A 19,735-nucleotide genomic window follows, 5' to 3' on the forward strand; every position below is an offset into this window, starting at 1 on the left:
ATCCGTGTCCAGATTTTAGATTAAAGTTTTGGTGCAGTAAAATATTTTTCACTATAACTTTGTCATTTCTTAAGGTATCAACTTCAAACTTCAAATATATGTTCCTTATCATCAACCACATCTTATGTGACAAGGTTCATAACTCTAGCACCAATATTTTCAGATTTATCTCCCTTGAACTTAGAATTTTCCTTAAAAAATACTATTTTTTACTGTTACTTCTTTATTTCTTAAGGGATCAACCTCATACTTCAAATGTATGTACCTTATCATCATCCCCATCTTATGTGACAAGGTTCATAACTCTAGCACCAATATTTTCAGATTTATCTCCCTTGAACTTAGAATTTTCCTAAAAAATGCTATTTCTTACTGTTTCTTCTTTATTTCTTAAGGGATCAACCTCATACTTCAAATATATTTACGTTATCATCCTCCCCATCTTATGTGGCAAGGTTCATAAGTCTAGCACCAATATTTTCAGATTTATCTCCCTTTGAACTTAGAATTTTCCATAAAAAATATTATTTTTTTACTGTTACTTATTTATTTCTAAAGGGATCAACTTCATACTTCAAATATATTTACGTTATCATCATCCACATCTTTATGTGACAAGGTTCATAACTCTAGCACCAATATTGCAAGAATTATCTCCCCATAAACTTAGATTTTTTTTACTAGAAAAATGTTATTTTTTATTATAACTTTTTTATTTTTAAAGGTATCTACCTCAAACTTCAAATACTTATTCCTAATCATCAAATGCATTTTATGTGACAATGTTCATAACTCTTGAAGCAATATTTACAGATTTATCTCTCTTTGAACATAGGATTTTCTTTAAGAAATATAATAACTTCTTTACTTTTTAAGGAATCTACTTCAAACTTCAAATATATATTTCTTATCATTACACAAATTTTGTGTGACAAGGTCCATAACTCTAGCATGACTATTTCTAGAATTATTCCCCTTGATCTTGGAATTAATGTTAACAAATGTTATTTTTTTACTATAACTTAATACATAATTATACATAATTGATTTTTCTTTCATAGTTTTGTCCTCCTTACTGCGTCCAGTATTTTATTAGTCGAGCTTCGCTGTCTCCTGTGACAGCTCTTGTTTCACATGATATCATATTGCCAAAAAAATCTCATTTCTATAACATGATATCATTTTCCAATAACAACCTTGATACCATATTGGCAAATGTCACATGATATAATTTTGCAGTAAAAATCACATGATATCATATTGGTAGATATCACATGCAAAAAACACCAAACAATATCACATGATCATATTGCAAAAAAAAATCACATGATATATTGGTAGATATCAAATGATATCATATGGATTGAAAACACATGCCAAAAAACACCAAACAATATCACATGATATCATATTGCAAAAAAACAACAACATGATATCATATTGCTAAATATCACAGGAAAACAATTTACCAAATATCTTCTTTGACTACTATTTCTAAATGTGTAAAAATTGATATTTTAATGTATGTATCAAAGAAATCAACAACAGGAATACATTTTTCAATCCCTTAATGTCAAATTTTTCAGTTTAATTCTAAAATATTGATGATTCATAACTTCTCTAAGATTTATCTTTTTTTTAACTTATTGATGATTCATAGTTTCTCTAAGATTTATAATTTTTTTACAACTTCAGAACCGCAAAGGAAGAGTTTCGCTCAAACTCATAAATGTTTTGGAGAAATTTCAACATACGACTTCAAGACGTCAGTTTTAAACAACTAATGCGAAGATTGACCCCTTTAATACCAACAACATTTATACCCAAAAATTCCCTTGAAACTTTTGGGAAGAGAAAGATTATGGGTAAGAACAAATTAAAAGAAAAATTTTAGTTCTGTAAGTGAGAAGAAACCTGCCCTATGCAAACATGAACATTCAAAATTGCTTATAGCACTTTCCCTTTAGCTATTAAACTGGGCTATCGAAACTGCTCTATGTTCATGTTCCAGTTGCATGCCCAAGATTGTGGTGCGTCTGATATGGGTCAGCACTATTTAGTCATAATTAATTTTTGGAAATTTTTCCTTACAAGTGATAAGAATTTTTTTCAAATTTTAAAAGATTGACTAGTCATATATTAAGATATTTAGTGGGTAGGGGTTAAGATAAATTTGATTAAAGGAAAATTTTTTTGTTTGAATATGAAAAATACTTTCAGTTAAATACTTTTTATAAATCTAATGGTTGGGGATTTTTTAAAATTTGGGGTTTTAATTACTCATATATTTTGATTGGTGAAAACCCTTGGGGTCATTGTATTTTATTCGTGTTTTTAACAAATTTTTTTGTAAAAAATTGATGGCCCTGGGAAATAAATGTATGGGGAAAAGTCTTAAAAATGTTTTTCTGGTGCCAGCTTCTTTTGGGCATATTTTAAAAATCCCTTTGGGGGAAAAAATTTCAATTTAAAATTCAAAATTAGAAAATTTTTATTATGGGTTTTCTTTTTTATTAAAAGCTTTGGAAAGCAGGGGTTTGTGGGTTTTTGAAAAAATTTTAAATAAAGGGTCATTTAAAAACCATCTTCTTGTTATTTGTTAAACTCTTTTAACTTGTGATTTTTTAAAGGCCCATTATGCCTCAGAAATGCTGTCATTTTTATTTCACAAAAACTTTTTATTTTTGGTATATTGTTACAGTTTTAGAAGAAGAAAAATTTGCCACATAGATGAACTATCTATTGCTTTCTTTGCTCTGTCAATGGGTATAATAATAGTGAATAAGTATTTTGTATTGAAGTCAGAATACTATGTACCTTTTATGAAATATTCAGCTATATGCAAGTTTTGTCAAACTTTCAACTTATAAAATCATTCTGTTTTTCAGGAGGGACATAAGTGGTTGAACTCTGTTCATAAAGTCAATGAAAGCAACAAACCGGCAATTCTAGCCTGGGAAACAGTAAGTTTGAACAGCTTTTCTTATCTGTTTGACATTGATTTAAGCTTTACCTTCTTTGCATTATATATTACATCATGCCTTCAGGTGTACAGCTATGTAAAAATATGTGACTTGTGTATACTTATAAGACTTGGTTTTTGTAGATTTATCCTTTAAACAGGACAGTGACTAGTGGCTATGGACAGTATATACATAGCTATACATCAGTCACATTTAACCCCCGCCCCTCCCATTTCTCCATCTCATGTAGGGATAGTAGGAGAAATGAGGTAAGTGAAACTTCCTATCTGTTCCCTACACTGCAAGGCCATACAACAAGGTCAAACAGTGCATTGATTCTGCTTTTGCAGACCCACAAGATGTGGCCTTAACTGGGGAGTTGAATTATCCAAAAGTCCTCACTATTCCCTGGGGAGGAATGGTGGGGGATTAAATCTTAACTTGTGGTTAGAAGAATTTACCAAGTTGATGATTAAGCTTATTTTGTAGCATGTATTTAAAGACATATACAATCATATACATGTACTTGCTTATAAACATTTTTATAGGAATTTGATTGGATGTTATAAACATGTTATAAACATATATTTTTTCACCAATAGGTGGCAAATAGTTTGTACCCATGGGCAACTGTGATGTGTATTTTTTTTTATAACATTATAACAAAAATTTCATTAAATACGATACTAGGTTTCTAAATTAAAGTACAAAATATTAGTCAAGGGGAAGCGGTAGACATGAAAACTTGAATTTGAAAACTGTAATTTAGCTTAAATAATGGAGGGTACACTATTGGTGAGGAAGCATTGTAAATATATTATGAAGAAAAGAAAATTGCAACTACAGAATCAAAACTTGCATGGTTGTCTGTTGCATTTTATTAGGGTACTTTGTCCAGTCTGTAACAAAAGCATTGTCAAATTGTTGATAATTGTTGAAATGTATTTTCTTACTTCTTTGTTAAAAAACAAAAGTTTTTTTTTTATTCAATCTTACTTATTAAAAGAAAAAGATAACATAAAGATTTAGTACAGTATGTAGTTTTGAAGACATTGAAAGTTCTTGTAGTTTTATTTAACATGTATTTATTTCTTGTCCTATTTTTATTGATGCCATTTGAATCCATGTTTATAATTTGACCATTTATTTCTTCCTGTATTCATTTTTTGATTGGTTCAAATTTTGGCCTTTTTGTCCTGTTATTTGTTGTTTTGTTCTGACCATTTGTTATATCTGTTGTTTTTGGGGGCATATTTGGGCCATTTTATTTCTTTTTTTCTGTTTATATTCTGGCCTTTTATTCTGTTTCTGTTTTTGTGACAGTTTTGCTTTATACTGGCCTTTTATTGTATTCTGACATTTTTCTGTTCATATGATGACATTTATTTCTTTTTCTGTTCATATTGTGACTTTCATTGCTTTTTGTGTTCATAACTGAGCAATCTATTTTTTCCTATATCTATTTCTTTTTCTGTTCATATTCTGGCCAGTCACTGGCTGGTAGAAGTATCTGTACTCCAAGCTTGTGAGGATCTGGTACACCGGCCTTTGTCAGGAAATAATCCAGCATTTCCTGTTGCAGATTATTCATTCCACCTTCAATAAATTTAAAGCGCCCCCTAGTGAGAGCCACAAAATCTACACACTGTGCAATGACCTGGAAAATAAAAGCAGATTCTGCCGGTACTCCTTGACTCATTCCATAGGCATTAAATAGTTCTAGCAGCGTGAAATATGATGCTTTACTAGCTGGATATATGATCCATGGTATTAGTAATAGTGTGTACAGCTTAATATTGTTGATTCTTTCCTCTTCGTCTTCCAATAGTTCTTCTTTTGTGGACTTCATTACTGGAGAGTACTTATTCTGTGTCATTGTTGAATCTTTTTCGTGTAACATGCTATACAAGTCTTCTTTGTCATCATGTAACAAAGGTTGTTCTATTCTTTTCTTAAGTAATTTTTGATTATTCAAAGTTGTTTTTGATCTGTCTGTAGGGTGAACATTTTTCTGAGCATGTTGTGGATTTTTGACGAGGTTGTTTGGTGTAAGGACATCATTGTGGTCAGCATTGATGTCATGTTCTTTGTTTAAAGATGCTGATGAAACTCCACCTAATGTCAATAACAATAGTAACAAACCTGAAAAGAAATTATCATAATTATCCTACTTGAATAAATAACAAAAATGATGTCATGTAAAATTTAATCCTTATGATTTTTGTTTGAATATTCTTACAATATATCATAATTATCAGAGGAGAGTTTTTACAAAAAGTGTCTCACACACAAATCCTATATTAAGGAATTTGAATAAGATTAATTTTCCTGAACAAATCCATGCATTCTGCCTAAGCTGTTGATTGACTAACTTTAAATTTCCATCTTTATATCCCCTACATTGATAATGGACAGTTCTCAATAATGGAACATAGACAAGTCTATGTAAGAAATTTTGCAGGCTAAGAGCTAAGAGAAATGTTTGTCTAGTCAGTAAAATTGTAACATATTTTCTTTGTTATTGTAGATAGAGGAGATATTGAAGGAAAAGATAACAGAGTACTGGAAGAATGTATCATCAGCATTATTAGATTATGACTACAAGGGCAATGGTTACATCAGTCACAAAAATCTGAGGAAAGTCATCGATAATTATGTCCTACCTGTATCAGATGAACACTTTCAAAGGTAGTTATCCAGTGATTAGTTATCTGTCTATTAAAGTTATCCAGTCAATTCTAGTTATCCTGTCTGTTTTATTGATTAGGTACCTTTTAGTTATCTGTCTATAAAAATTATCTAGTCCATGCTAGTTATCCTGTCTGTTTTATTGATCCAGTTCATTTAATTTCTTGTTGTCCTGTCCATTTTAATTATTCTGATTATTTTAGCAATTCAGTCCTGTTTAGTTATCTTGTCTATTTAAGCAACTCGGTACATTTTACCTGTCCATGTTTTGGGTGTTTTTTTTATTAAACCTATTCAAGTTGAGCTTATTTGGTTGATTTGTCCTGCCTCAAGTATGGAGCTCTCCATTATATAAGATCTCTGATAAACTTATAACATTACATCTTAATATAATTAATAATAATAAAAAAACCTTGATATGAGAAAAAACATACTACATGTATATGTATATCGGCTCAATAATGACAAAGTTATATATTAGTACAAAAATTTTGCATTCATACCATTAGGAGATAATGTATTAAGCTTATGAATCCAGTATGATTCTTGTAATTTTTTTTTTTTTTTTTTTTTTTTTTTTCCTTAAAAGGGTTCACAGATGTCTTGCACAAATTTAATATTTTAAAATATATACTAAAGTGGAAATGGTTTTTTTTTAGTATTAAGTATTTAAGAACAAAGTGGCATTTTTTATGAAATTGTTTGTTTTCAATGTGGAACATAATTATTAAGAAAATAAAAAAGTTTGACTGTATTAATGTATAATGTTACACAGTTATAGGACAAAGTCAATAGAAAATTGTTTTAATGTGGCTTTTTAATTATAGAAATATAAGTGAAAGATTACCTACTTACAAAGATCCATGTTTTAATCCATAGTTTCATTACGACATGATGACATTGAATTTTAAGTGTGAAAATTAGCTTTTTTTACCACACATTGATAGATCTAGAACTTATTTTATTACTTTTTCATAGTGATTGATATTAATATCCACATCTTTAGGCTAAACCACAACTCAACCTGTATAATGATTTTCTAACAAATTTTTTTTGAAAAAATGGATAAAGTTGCTTTAATGCTCACCTAATAAATGTTTCAATTCTGATATTATTCAACTTTAATACCTCTGCTTGCCCGAAGGCATTTAATAATTTCAATTTTGGTATAATAATTGTATGAAAATATATAGTCATGAATATATTTCAGCAACACAATTTTATAAAAATGATATTTCAGTAATGTAATTATGTAATAATGATATTTAACACAATTATATAAGAATGATATTTCAGCAACACAATTATAAAAGATATTATAAGAATGATATATCAGTAATATAATTATGTTAAATAATATTTCAGTTATATAATTATGTAATAATGATATTTCAGTAACACAATTATATAAGAATGATATTTTCACCAACACAATTATATAAAAATGATATTTCAGTTATAGAATTATATAAAAATGATATTTCAGTAATTTAATTATGTTAAATAATATTTCAGTTATATAATCATATTAAATGATATTTCAGTGATAAAATGATATTTAAATAATGTAATTACAGTATATAAAAATGAAATATCGGCAATATAACTATGAAAATGTATTTTAGTAATATAATTGTATAAATATTATATTTCAGTATGTTGAATCGTTGTGAAGATAGAACAGACAGTCAAGTTAACTATGTAGAATTTTTGGAGAAACTGAAGGTTGATGTGAAGCCGAGTGACCTTGAAGGTTTGAGTACACAGATATTTAATGGTAGTATAGAGAGAGAGATGAAGAGACAGGAAGATTTACAATATAGGTTTGTTCTTGTCTTTAGTACTCTGTGTTTTCAAAATTTTGCTTTTAATCTATAAAAATGAAGACATGTACAGTCTTCCCATTTTCAATTTATGCTGTCCTAGTTAAATTAAAATTAAAATGAATTTGTCACAACTCATAGAAATATTTTTAAACTTAGATGGAACTAGTATTTCTTTTGGATAACTCTGCACCATGGAAATAACAAGTTTTAGTGTTGTAATATTTTTCTGGTCCAGAGCGATCATTGATTGCAATTTGGGTATGTTTTGTGCTTAAGCTGGAACTAGTAGTGTAAGAAATTATACTCTCTTTATAAGCTCTCATGAACATGTATGATATATCCTGCAGTTTTTAGCAATTAACTTAAAGTGTTTAGCTCCCTCTCCATGAATTAATCAAGTAGTTACAAAATAAATGTATTTTAAATGTTCTGATATTTAAACAACTGTTTAACATAAACATTTATCAAGCTTTTCTTTTTAAGATTTAATGTTGTTTGTTTTTTATTTATGATTTTTTTTTTTCAGAAATAATAAAATAGCTGTAGCGGCCCATGTGAGAACGAATGAAATGACAGCTGATGAGGTGATAGCTAGATTAAAGGACAGGATGGCACAACATAGTCAGGAGTTCAAGACATTTGCTTTCCTTCATACGATGTTAGAGGCAAAGGGGTTTCGGTTTTTCAAAAGAAAGGGTTTTGGGCTGGTATTGTTATATTAGTAAAAAGTTTAATACCCCACAGGGTGTGGATTCAAAAACCCTTTAAAGGGTTTTGATTCAACTTTTTTTTTATGTAGGAATTATAGCTAGGTTTAAAGGGAAAGTTGGTTTTTCTAAAATCTGAAGGGTTTCATTTTTGCCCGAAAAAATGCATGGGAAAATGGGGACCTTTTTGGGCTTCCCACAAAAAGTAAAGCTGGAAATTTTTAAAAATGCTATACTGGTTGGTGGGGAAATAAACCCCAACCAAAAAAAAAAAATTTAAAAACAAACCCAAAAATTCTGAATTTGCTCTCAAAATTTAAATTCATTTTTAAATTTGCTTTGGTGGTTTATTGAAATTTTTCCAACGAGAAAAAATTTTTAAAAGGATGAAGTTTGACAAAATTTCATTGTCTGTGGCAAATGTACTATGTCTGCTAGGTGAAGTCGGTGAAATATTATAAAATAAGTTTTAATTTGAAGGTCAAGTTTAATTATTGTTATAACACAAATTTGTGTTGTTAACCAGGTTCTCATCGAAAACCGGGTTATTGTAATGCCGAAGTGGGGGGGGGGGGGGGGGGTCAACGTTTGGTTTCTGCTTGATAACTTCAGTTTGCTTTGTCCTATTGACACCAAACTTGGTGTGTAGGTAGCTTATATCAAGAGGCAGCTTGCGATTACTACCCAGGTGTCTGTGATCAAGGTCAAGGTAACTGTTACTAAAATAGAAATTCAGTTTCCGCTCAATAACTTGAGTTTGCTTTGGCCTATTGACACCAAACTTGGTGTATAGGTAGCTTATATCAAGAGGCAGCTTGTGATTGCTACCCAGGTGTCAATGGTCAAGGTCAAGGTCACTGATACTAAAAATAGAAATTCAGTTTCAGCTCAATAACTTTAGTTTGCTTTGACCTATTGACACCAAACTTGGTGTATGGATAGCTTATATCAACAGGCAGCTTGTGATTGCTACCCAGGCGTCAATGGTTAAGGTCAAGGTCACTGATACTAAAAATAGAAATTCAGTTTCTGCTCAATAACTTGAGTTTGCTTTGGCCTATTGACACCAAACATGGTGTATGGATAGCTTATATCAAGAGGCAGCTTGGGATTGCTACCCAGGTGTCTGTGATCAAGGTCAAGGTCACTGTTACTAAAAGAAAAATTCAGTTTCTGCTCAATAACTTGAGTTTGCTTTGGCCTATTGACACCAAACATGGTGTATGGATAGCTTATCTTAAGAGGCAGCGTGGGATTGCTACCTAGGCGTCTGTCGTCAAGGTCACTGTTACTAAAAGAAAAATTCAGTTTCAGCTCAATAACTTGAGTTTGCTTTGGCCTATTGACACCAAACTTGGTGTATGGGTAGGTTATATCAAGAGGCAGCTTGGGATTGCTACCCAGGTGTCAGTGGTCAAGGTCACTGATACTAAAAATAGAAATTCAGGTTCTGCTCAATAACTTGAGTTTGCTTTGGCCTATTGACACCAAACTTGATGAATGGGTTGCTTATATCAAGAGGCAGCTTTGCTTTGCTACCCAGGTATCTGTGATCAAGGTTAAGGTATTCAGTTTTCACAAAATAACTTGAGTTTGCTTTGACCTTTTGACACCAAGCTTGCTGTGTGGCAGCTTTGGATTGCCACTTAGATATCTGGGAGCAAGGTCAAGGTCATTTTCTTACAATAGAATTTTCAGCTTCTACTCAATAACTTCAGTGCACTTTGACCTATTGATTGCTGTCACATCAAAACTTGGCCATTGAAAACCTGGTTTTCGTCACATTGCGGCGCTTCTTGTTGTTACATTTTGACCAATTGCATGATCAATTATTAGTGTTCTTTGATCAATTCAAGTATTGCAAAATGAAGCTAAATATAAGTTTTTTCATGAAATTTGTCCAATTTATTTATTGATCAGTTTACTAGTAGCTAGTATTGCAAAGTTAAAGGTTTGAACAAAATTGCTGCGCAAAAAGCACAATTGTATAAATAACTGATATTTTCTTTTCACAGGTTCTTCTGTCATTTGGGTTTTCTATGTCTGATGAACAGTTCAACATTCTTGTCTCAAAACTTAACTTCAATGAACGCGGTCGAATGCAGTATACAGATTTTATATCAAATTTTAACGACCCTCGGCATGGTGGCCCATCGGAGGATATTGTAAGATCTGGTAATCATCGTGTGAATGCAATCAGGGGAGATCAATTTGGTATGAGCATAGAAGAGGTGGAGAAAAAATTAGCGAGCAAATTAAGAGAAAACTTTGCTGTAAGTTTAGAAAAATACATTGAGTACTATCATTATATTGTATCTAAATAAGTTTTGTTTACACCATATCAATGTATAAATGCTTCAGCAGTCCCAAGGAAACAAAAGCCTGAATCATCTAAAAAGATTCAGAAAAAAAAACAAGTCAGACTCGATATAATGCTGTCTCCATGTATATATATATTGTTACATGATATGTTCTATTTAACATAATTATTATGTATTTGTTTAAATAAGAGTGTATTGTGTTTAAGGAAAACTACATGAATAGAAAATAGGTATAGAATAAAAAATGATGTATGATACAGAAAATATTAGGATCCAGCTAGAAAAAATATATTGGACTCATGAGAATATTTATTCATATTGTACAGAGCACTGTTATAATCATAACTAAGGAAAATTAAGCAAAAGCAAGATAAAACATGATTAATCTTTGCTTAGTATAGTCACATGTATTTTATCTGGTGTAAAAAACTATAATGTCCATATTTAATATTGTACAATTTTTCATTTCAAAATTCTTTTTTGAAGTTTCCTTAAATGAGGAGAAAATTAGACAAAATATGCTTTTACTTAGCAAAACCCTTTATTCTGTTTGGATGAAAATCACATTTATTGATTTTTTAATACTTTTTTCTTTCAGAATTTGCGAGGTGCATTCTACAAGTTTGATGACAATCATAAAGGAGCTCTTACCAAGGATAGTTTCCGTCGACTGTTAGACTCATTTTTGTGTTTTCTTAGTGATGAACAATTTGATGAATTTTGCAATAAACATGGAATTACAAAAAGTTCAAAAATAACTTACCCGGAATTCCTGAATCGGTTTGAAGTAAGAGATACAGTGGAGGGACATAAATGGCTGAAATCAGTACATAGGTACTTTAATTTCCATACTTTACTTTCCATTACAATAACATTTATAAAGTTTACAAAGAGAAATATACTGGGTTTTTCATTTTGTTGAACTACAAATTATGAGTCACACAAGCACTATTAAGGTCATTTTGGGCTGTCCAGTTTTATAAATAGATATCTACGGTACATTGATTAAAGCAGGAAGGCATCAGTATAAAACCACCAGTCTTCTGTTTGCTTATTTGATATCCTGCTGTCATGAAAGAACTCAGCATATTTGGCAGGATACAAACACAATATAGTGGGGAACCAGTGATTTAAAATCAGGGACCTAATTCACTCAACCTTTTAAGCCCCAACAAAACATTACAGTTGTCTTTACAAAGTATTGCAAATCTCTCTTTATATGTTTTTCTTTTTAGTGAAAAGGTTAAGAAATCAGCTGTCTGTGAAATATATGCTCCATAAACTATGAACCCCTCTTAGAAGTCTCTTATTTTTGTCTTGTCCATGTATTTTCAAAAAGAGGTCATGTTTTTTCTCTCAAGACTATTGTCAGCTTTTTAAACCCTTGTCATTTAGGAACAGGTTAAGTAAACTAAGCTTGCAACATATCAATTTTGCTTTCTCTGACAACGTCAAGGTTTTCATTTATACATTTATACATTTAAGCATTTAAGAGTAATATGTCATTTACATGTCAAGCTGTAATATGTGTATAATTCTTTTGCACTGTGAATATAAATATAATAAAGGTTGAATCTTTGTATTTGTGGTATCCAATATTAACTATTTTGTTTGTTTAATATTCAGGTTCAATGAAACTCAGCCAACACCAGAATTGACAGCAGAAGATGCTTTTGATATAATCAGGAGAAAAGCTCATCAGCAGTTCAAAGATATATCTCAGGTACTTTAACTAACACAGGTAGCTACAGAACTTACCCATGTGACCGTGCAGACCAAGATCAACCATCACATCAGTGCTGCTAGTTATGGTCTGCACTAGTCACTACTCAGTCAGTACATATTTTGAAATATTTTGGTCGTGTCCAGACTGAAAGATGGACATGTCCATTTTAGATATTAAAGTTACATTAAATAAATATGTAAAAATATTTTGCCGTCGGCCTAAAAATCAAACATTCTACAGTTTCATTAACCTGTTTAATAGTATTGTTGTAAATCTCATCAAATATTGTTAATAAATTAGGATTTTAAACGGGAAACCCCACGGTACCACTAAAGTTCGTATATGAATTTTAACATGCAAATGAAGACTATAATGAGCTCGTGTATGCACTACGTCACAGTTTTATAGTTGCTATCCGGAACACAGCAAATGTGATATTTTTTTGTGCAAACACACTTTAACCGTTTAAGCTTCACGGTGCACTAAACCTGGGGTTCAGTAAAAGTTATAATCTCGTAAAAAGATTAAATTTGTATGAAAACATCCGTTACAATGCGGAAATAATATACCGTTAAATTAGGACTGCCACTTATAGTCATGTTTGTTGATTTAATATTGATGTACGGATGATCCGAAGGCGGAGTTTCTCATGCAAACAGAAATTGTATTTCCCATTTTGCCACAATGAGGTTACCTATTTTTATGCTAATAAAACTCATTTTGGTTGTTTGGACACCAAAATAAGACCTGGAGTCGATATAAAACCCAATTTATTAATGAAATGTCGCTATTTAGTTTTTTATGAAATTTATTAAATGTAACTTTAAGGTGGGTTTGGTGAGAGTTTTATAAGCCATCATAAATCATAATAATTTAACTCTCTAATAAAATTGTTAACTCTTTAAATGTAAGCTTTTGCAAATGACCATCTTATGCCTGGTGAGACAAATTCTCTTTATTGATGTTCAACATCCCTTAAAATATCAATGGACAGCTCAGTACAGGACACTTCCTATACAGAAATACAGGAGGCCAAGGAGATTTTGACCGTATCATCACTTTATTGCAGTAATAGGTTAAATTCTTATATAATGAAATAGAAGTTAACGCGTTATTGCACTAAGGACAAATTATGTACATTACTGAATGAAATGGAAACATGGCAATAAGAATTATAAGTGTTTTTTTCATCCCAATATGATGCATAGCAATGAATCGGTCTGTCTGAGCATAGATTAATATCTTAGATTTGAGGAAACATGTACATTTGAATACAAATATTGTTGTGATTAAAGCAACTTACTAAGAAAGTTCTAATGAATTTCATTTTCACAAATGTAAACAGAAAAATTCACATTTTATTCTGTTAGATATGCATGTCTAAGGTTTGATCACTTCTTATTTGTATTTTGGTTGCAAAATGGTAGAAATCACTATTATATTTAACTGTATCTAATGTAGGGGTGTCTGTGGTTTAATGGTTAATGTCCTTGACTTCAAACCACTTGTCTCTCAATGCTGTAGGTTCAAGCCGGGTCAGCATCTTTGGATTCTTCATGTGAGAAAGCTATCCAGTTAGCTTACGGACAATTGGTGGTTCTACTCAGATGACTATTTGTCCCTGAAATAATATACTAATGTCTTCCTGGAAAGTTACCATATGACCCATTCTCTGTTGATGCAACATTTAACCCAATCAAATAAATAAAAGTTAATGTCAGTAAATTGATATTTTTCCTTTGTGAACAGGCTTTCATCAAGATAGGTACAAACAAATCAAGTGGTGTACTGAAGAAGAGAGATTTACGTCAGTTACTGTTAACATTTGTAATGCCTGTATCAAATGAGGAGTTCCAAAAACTCTGGCTTATGTAAGTAAATGTATAACATATTTTTACTGTCGTTTATCTTTGAGCTGATAATAGGTGATTCTTCTACACATGGTACCACTGCAGACCATGGTCTGCACTGTACACTATTCAGTCAGTACATATTTTGGAAATTTTCCCTAAAAATGATGAATGGTTTTGTCTAGATCGAAAGATGAACAAGTTCATTAAAGTTATTTAGCGTGGAAGGGTTAAGGGTGTCAATTTGCTTGTGATTGAATACATTGTACATGTATATACAATGTAGATATGTAAATTTACTAGAAGTTTTCTCTGATTAAAATTTTGCACATGTAGATTCTTAAACTGTCTCTGTTTTTGTTTACTTCTATTAAAAAGAATATTTATAAACTGTACATGAATATATATCAATTTTTATCATTATTTGAAAAAGTAAACATATGAAAAAGCTGTATTCAATATTTAAGCAAATTCATATTTTATTTGTATAACAGGTTCGATACAGAGAATGTAGGTTACATTACCCATGATACATTCCTGCAGAAGATAGGTGCATCTGAGTTTACTCCGGGTGATTTGTTTGGAATGAGTTCTAAAATAATCGACCAAAGTCGTCAGTTTTTGGAGGATCATAATGAGGAACAACAACAGAAACATGAGAGAATTACACATATACAGGCTAATCGTGCTGGCTTTATGACTGTAGAAGATGTGGAAAAAGCCCTCAAGTTAGTAACTTTTCAACTATTCTCTAGACCATGTTCTTCATATGAACTCATGTTTAGCCATCCATTTGTTTTATGGTGTTGTCCTGATTTTAAGAAGGCTGTATATATTTTACAGCATAATTATTAATGTAAAAAAAAGATTTATTGTTTTATTTGTTTCATTACTTTAATGAAAACTGAAAAATACCAAAACATTGTATATGTAAAAATGATTGTACATGAAAATGAGTGTTGGACAAGGCGCTTGAATGAGTAAATGCTTAAATCTCGCCTTTTCATTCCCTGAAATGAACTTTAAAATGTCACACCAATTTAAAACCAAACCAATAATGAATGAAAGTGTTTAAATCAGGGAAAAAAAGCAATATTTGTCTACTTTGTGAAAATGATTTCTGCAAGCATCTTGGTATAGCCCCAACAATATTGAGTTAAATCCTGTGAAAGTATGCTCTTCTTCTCATCATCAAATTAGCAGTAGAGCAGCAAGATGTGTTTTTATTATGCCACCGCAGCATCTGCGATGCGGTGGCATATAGCGATTCACCTGTGTGTGTGTGTGTGTTTGTTCGTTTGTTTGTTTGTGTGTGTGTGTGTTATATAGATTATATAGTGAACTTAAAAAATCTTCTTGTGAAAAACCACAAGTCCAATTTCAACCAAACTTGGCAGGATTGATCCTTGGGTGAAGGGCTTCCAAAGTTGTTCAAAGAATTTAATTCCATGCAGAAATCTGGTTGCCATGGCAACCAAAAGGAATTATAAGAATAAATTTAAAACATCTTCTTGTAAAGACCCAAAAGGCCTAGAGCTTAGATATTTTGCGTAAGGCATTGTCTGGTAGACCTCTACCAAGATTGTTCAAATTATAGCCCTGGGGTCAAAATCAGCCCCACCCCGGGGGTCATTGATTTTCACTATATGTACATATAGTAAAAACTTAAAATACCTTTTTGTAAAGACCCATAGGCCTAGAGCTTAGATATTTTGCATAAGGCATTGTCTGGTAGACCTCTACCAATATTGTTCAAATTATAGCCCTGGGGTCAAAATCAGCCCTGCCCCGGGGGTCATGGATTTTCACTATATGTACATATAGTAAAAATTTAAAATACCTTCTTGTAAAGACCCAAATGGCCTAGAGCTTAGATATTTTGCATAAGGCATTGTCTGATAGACCTCTACCCAGATTGTTCAAATTATAGCCCTGGGGTCAAAATTGCCCCCGCCTCGGGGTCATTGATTTTCAATATATATACATATAGTAAAAAATCAAAAAATCTTATTGTCTGAAGGTACAAGGCTTAGAGCTTTAATATTTGTTAAATGATATCATATATAGGTACTCTACCAAAGTTGTTCAAATTTTGCCTCTAGTGTCAAAATTAAAAGTGAACTTTGATATCAGCTGACCTAGATTTTGACAAAGTGTATTACATGTTGTCCTTTGATGCAGTCATGAAATTTTAGGCTGTGTGAAATATGACCTTCACCACCAAATTCACTAGACTCAAGTGCATTGATATATTCCTACTCTGATCTTTTATTGAGTTAACAATAGATTTAACCACTAATCTGATAATAAGAATTAGATATGCATTATGACAATTTTCAATTGTATAGAAACAAAAAAATCTGTTCCTACACTACTATTTAGTGTTGTTTTATTGCGGTGGCATAGCATTTTTCTCAAATGCAATCTTGTTGTTGATATATTTGATTAATTTGGTATTGTTGACAGTAGCTTTATATTGTTTTGTACATTTATGGTTATTTTTGAAAATCTATGTTCTAAAGGTATTTATATTATATATTTTTACAGGGATAAGATCCGTGACAATTACGATGATTTCAATAAAGCATTCAGAAAATATGACACAGAGAAACGAGGGTCACTCTCCATTAATGAGATACAAAAAGTTCTCATTGACTTTAACCTCTTCCTAGATGATGAACAATTCTTCACACTTCTTGACAGGTTAATCTTTCAGACTTTTATCAGTATTTTCTTGACCATTTTTAGGGCTGAAATGGGGTCCCATTTCCCTTTATATTTGGGAAAAAAAAATCCCATTTGCAAAAAATAAGTAAATTGAAAGAAAATGACAATTAAACTGAAACTAAATGACTTTCTGTAGTTTTTGATAATTAAAGATTTAAAGGGATCTGCGACCATTTTCCAAATGCTGAAGACAGAATCACTGTTTATTTGTTGGGATTGTGCTTTAGTGACCTATGTTATGTTCTTATACTGCATTCATCAACTTGTTTGGCAGGAAATGGGGGTTTCAGGTTTAAGTCATTTTGATTTTTTATCAGGTAGTGAGACATACCACAAGAAATGCCTTAAATTCTTAGGTTTTGTTATTTTATGTTTGTAGATGTGGACTTACTACCCGTAAAAGTAGATTAAATTATGAACAGTTCCTGGCAGCTTTTGAAGAGGGTCGTAAATCAAGTTATGGTCAACGGAAGGGGGATGTTCAAATAGAAGAACAGCCAGATCTGACCAATCAGGAGGCAGAACACAGACTACGGGAATTAGTGGCATCACAAGTTGAAGTTTTAGAAAGGGTACGTAAATAAATATCAATACCTCATGTTGATATTGTAAATGTTTAAATGTTAACTCCAGTGTTATGAAAACTCTGGGTTTATTTAAATATACTCTAGTAGTATAAGTGCCATATGAATAAAAAGATATGCCCCAAGTAGAGCTCATTTGGCTTGTACTATTACTAACTAATGTTTTACAAACATTTTTGATCAGAAAATGTTTCATCTTTGGGATATTCAACTTTACTAATATATTCAAAGAATGCATCCCCACTGTACTTGTATTTATATGATAGAGTATCTTATGTACTTATAAAGATATATATGGAAGGTTACGTCTGCATTGTTTAAAATTTGTACTAGTTTGGGAACCCGCAGCTAGTAAAATTTTAATTGGATAAGTAAAATTTGAAGTTTGAAAAATTTGATCATGAAATGTAGTGTAAAAATTTCTAGAAATGAGAATTTATGCTAGTGAATTTGGAATCTTGAATTCTAATGCTAGGGGTGTAGGAAAATAAGATTCTACAATTTGATATAACAATGTACTTTTATTTTTCAGGCTTTTGGTGCGTTTGATAAGGATTGTAGTAGCCGTGTAACTCTGACCGACTTCAGACGTGTACTCGACTTGTTCTGTTTCAAGTTAACAGATGCACAGTGGAAATTTATTGTACCAAAATTAACTGTAACCGGGGACAAAGTCAACTATTGTTTATTCCTGGACAGTTACACAATGTCAGAACAAGAGGTATTTACAGAATTTATCATATGATTTTTCAATGAGATATTTAAATATATCAGTGAGATATAAAGTCATATCACACTGCTTGAAAACTGAGTAAAATATACAATGATTTCCATTGTAAATATCTAAAGATAAAGCAGGAAGCTCACTCAGTGAATAAAGATGTTCATGATATTATGGTATTGTCATATAAATAAGGGTCGATTGGCACCACTTTTGATGAAGAAAACATTTTAAAATGGCTATAAAATGGTGTCTGATTTTATATGTTAAGTACATGTAGTTACATGTTTTCTGGCAGTTCTTGGTTTGTTCAAATAACTTATCACATACAGTACAAGAGAGCACGTATTAAAGAACAAGTACAAGATCTAGACTGGAAGGTTATAAAGTGCACAAAATATTTTTGTTTGTTTGGTGTCAATGTATAGCAAGAATGGTTTGGTTTTACATTTTTAAGTGTATTCATAAACAAAAGATAAACACAAATTGAAATTGTGATGGTTCTTGGTGTTTAATTAACTACTATAACAATAGGATTCTGATAGCCAATGAAAATTTTAAAAAAACAACATTTATGACAGTTTAAAACTGACTTTCAATTATAGCACCTCTTCTATTGGCCCCCTAAATTGTCTTAATACAGACTAGTAATATAGTATAATTATACCCCCGCACAACGAAGTTGTAAGTGGGGTATACTGGAATCAGCTTGTCCGTACGGCCATCCGGACGTCTCCTTGTCTGTCCGTCGGTTTTTTCTTGTCCACCCAATAACTTGAGATTTGTTTGGCCCACAGTCTTCATATTTGGCATGGAGGTTAGTCATGATTAGTAGATGACCCCTATTGATTTTGAGGTCATTTGGTCAAAGGTCAAGGTCACAGGGGCCTTGACTAAAAAACCTTGTCGCCCAATTACTTGAGATTCCTTTAACCCACAGTCTTCATATTTAGTATGGAGGTTAGTCATGATTAGTAGATGACTCCTATTGATTTTGAGGTCACTGGGTCAAAGGTCAAGGTCACAGGGACCTTGACTTAAAAAACCTTGTCCGCTCAATAACTTGAGATTCCTTTGACCCACAGTCTTCATATTTGGCATGGAGGTTAGTCATGGTTATTAGATGACTCTTAATGATTTTGAGGTCACTGGGTCAAAGGTCAAGGTCACAGGGGCCTTGACTAAAAAATAGCTTGTCCGCCCAATAACTTGAGATTCCTTTGACCCACAGTCTTCGTATTTGGCGTGGAGGTTAGTCATTATTAGTAAATGACCCCTATTGATTTTGAGGTCACTGGGTCAAAGGTCAAGGTCACAGGGGCCTTGACTAAAAAAACTTGATTTTAAAATTTTGACATTTGAAGCATGGAGAATACATATCTTAGCAATGCACTGGCTTAGTAACCTCAGATTTGGCAGGGTGGTTGTCCTTGAGTTCTGTTGATTCTGACAAAGTGGTATGCGGGGGTATTCAAGCCATGACAGTGGCAGTTCTAGTTTTTATTGAATATGCTGAGGGCAAGTCTTGTAAACACTAGAAGTGTAAATGCATTCACTTTCCAGAAGTTGAGGTTTATGGTGTTAATTTCAAACATATGATATTGTTTTTGTATTAGGCTGAA

General features: G+C 31.7%; 1 protein-coding gene across 1 annotated transcript in view; it reads left to right on the forward strand.

Annotated features, from left to right (window-relative positions):
• The window catches only part of LOC132751739 (EF-hand calcium-binding domain-containing protein 6-like), a 53,698-nt gene that overhangs the window by 26,844 nt on the left and 7,119 nt on the right, over nt 1–19,735 (forward strand). The window contains exons 14-27 of the mRNA XM_060741953.1: nt 1,696–1,710; nt 2,889–2,963; nt 5,491–5,651; nt 7,307–7,474; nt 8,004–8,184; nt 10,194–10,457; nt 11,104–11,339; nt 12,132–12,228; nt 13,981–14,102; nt 14,576–14,809; nt 16,629–16,784; nt 17,188–17,380; nt 17,925–18,113; nt 18,446–18,493. Of these exons, the coding sequence (XP_060597936.1) occupies nt 1,696–1,710; nt 2,889–2,963; nt 5,491–5,651; nt 7,307–7,474; nt 8,004–8,184; nt 10,194–10,457; nt 11,104–11,339; nt 12,132–12,228; nt 13,981–14,102; nt 14,576–14,809; nt 16,629–16,784; nt 17,188–17,380; nt 17,925–18,113; nt 18,446–18,493 (2,139 nt within the window). The remainder of the gene's footprint in view (nt 1–1,695; nt 1,711–2,888; nt 2,964–5,490; nt 5,652–7,306; nt 7,475–8,003; nt 8,185–10,193; nt 10,458–11,103; nt 11,340–12,131; nt 12,229–13,980; nt 14,103–14,575; nt 14,810–16,628; nt 16,785–17,187; nt 17,381–17,924; nt 18,114–18,445; nt 18,494–19,735) is intronic.

Source organism: Ruditapes philippinarum, unplaced genomic scaffold (genome assembly GCF_026571515.1).
Source record: "Ruditapes philippinarum isolate M1 unplaced genomic scaffold, ASM2657151v2 ctg76_1_1_1_1, whole genome shotgun sequence".
NCBI classification, from domain to species: domain Eukaryota; kingdom Metazoa; phylum Mollusca; class Bivalvia; order Venerida; family Veneridae; genus Ruditapes; species Ruditapes philippinarum.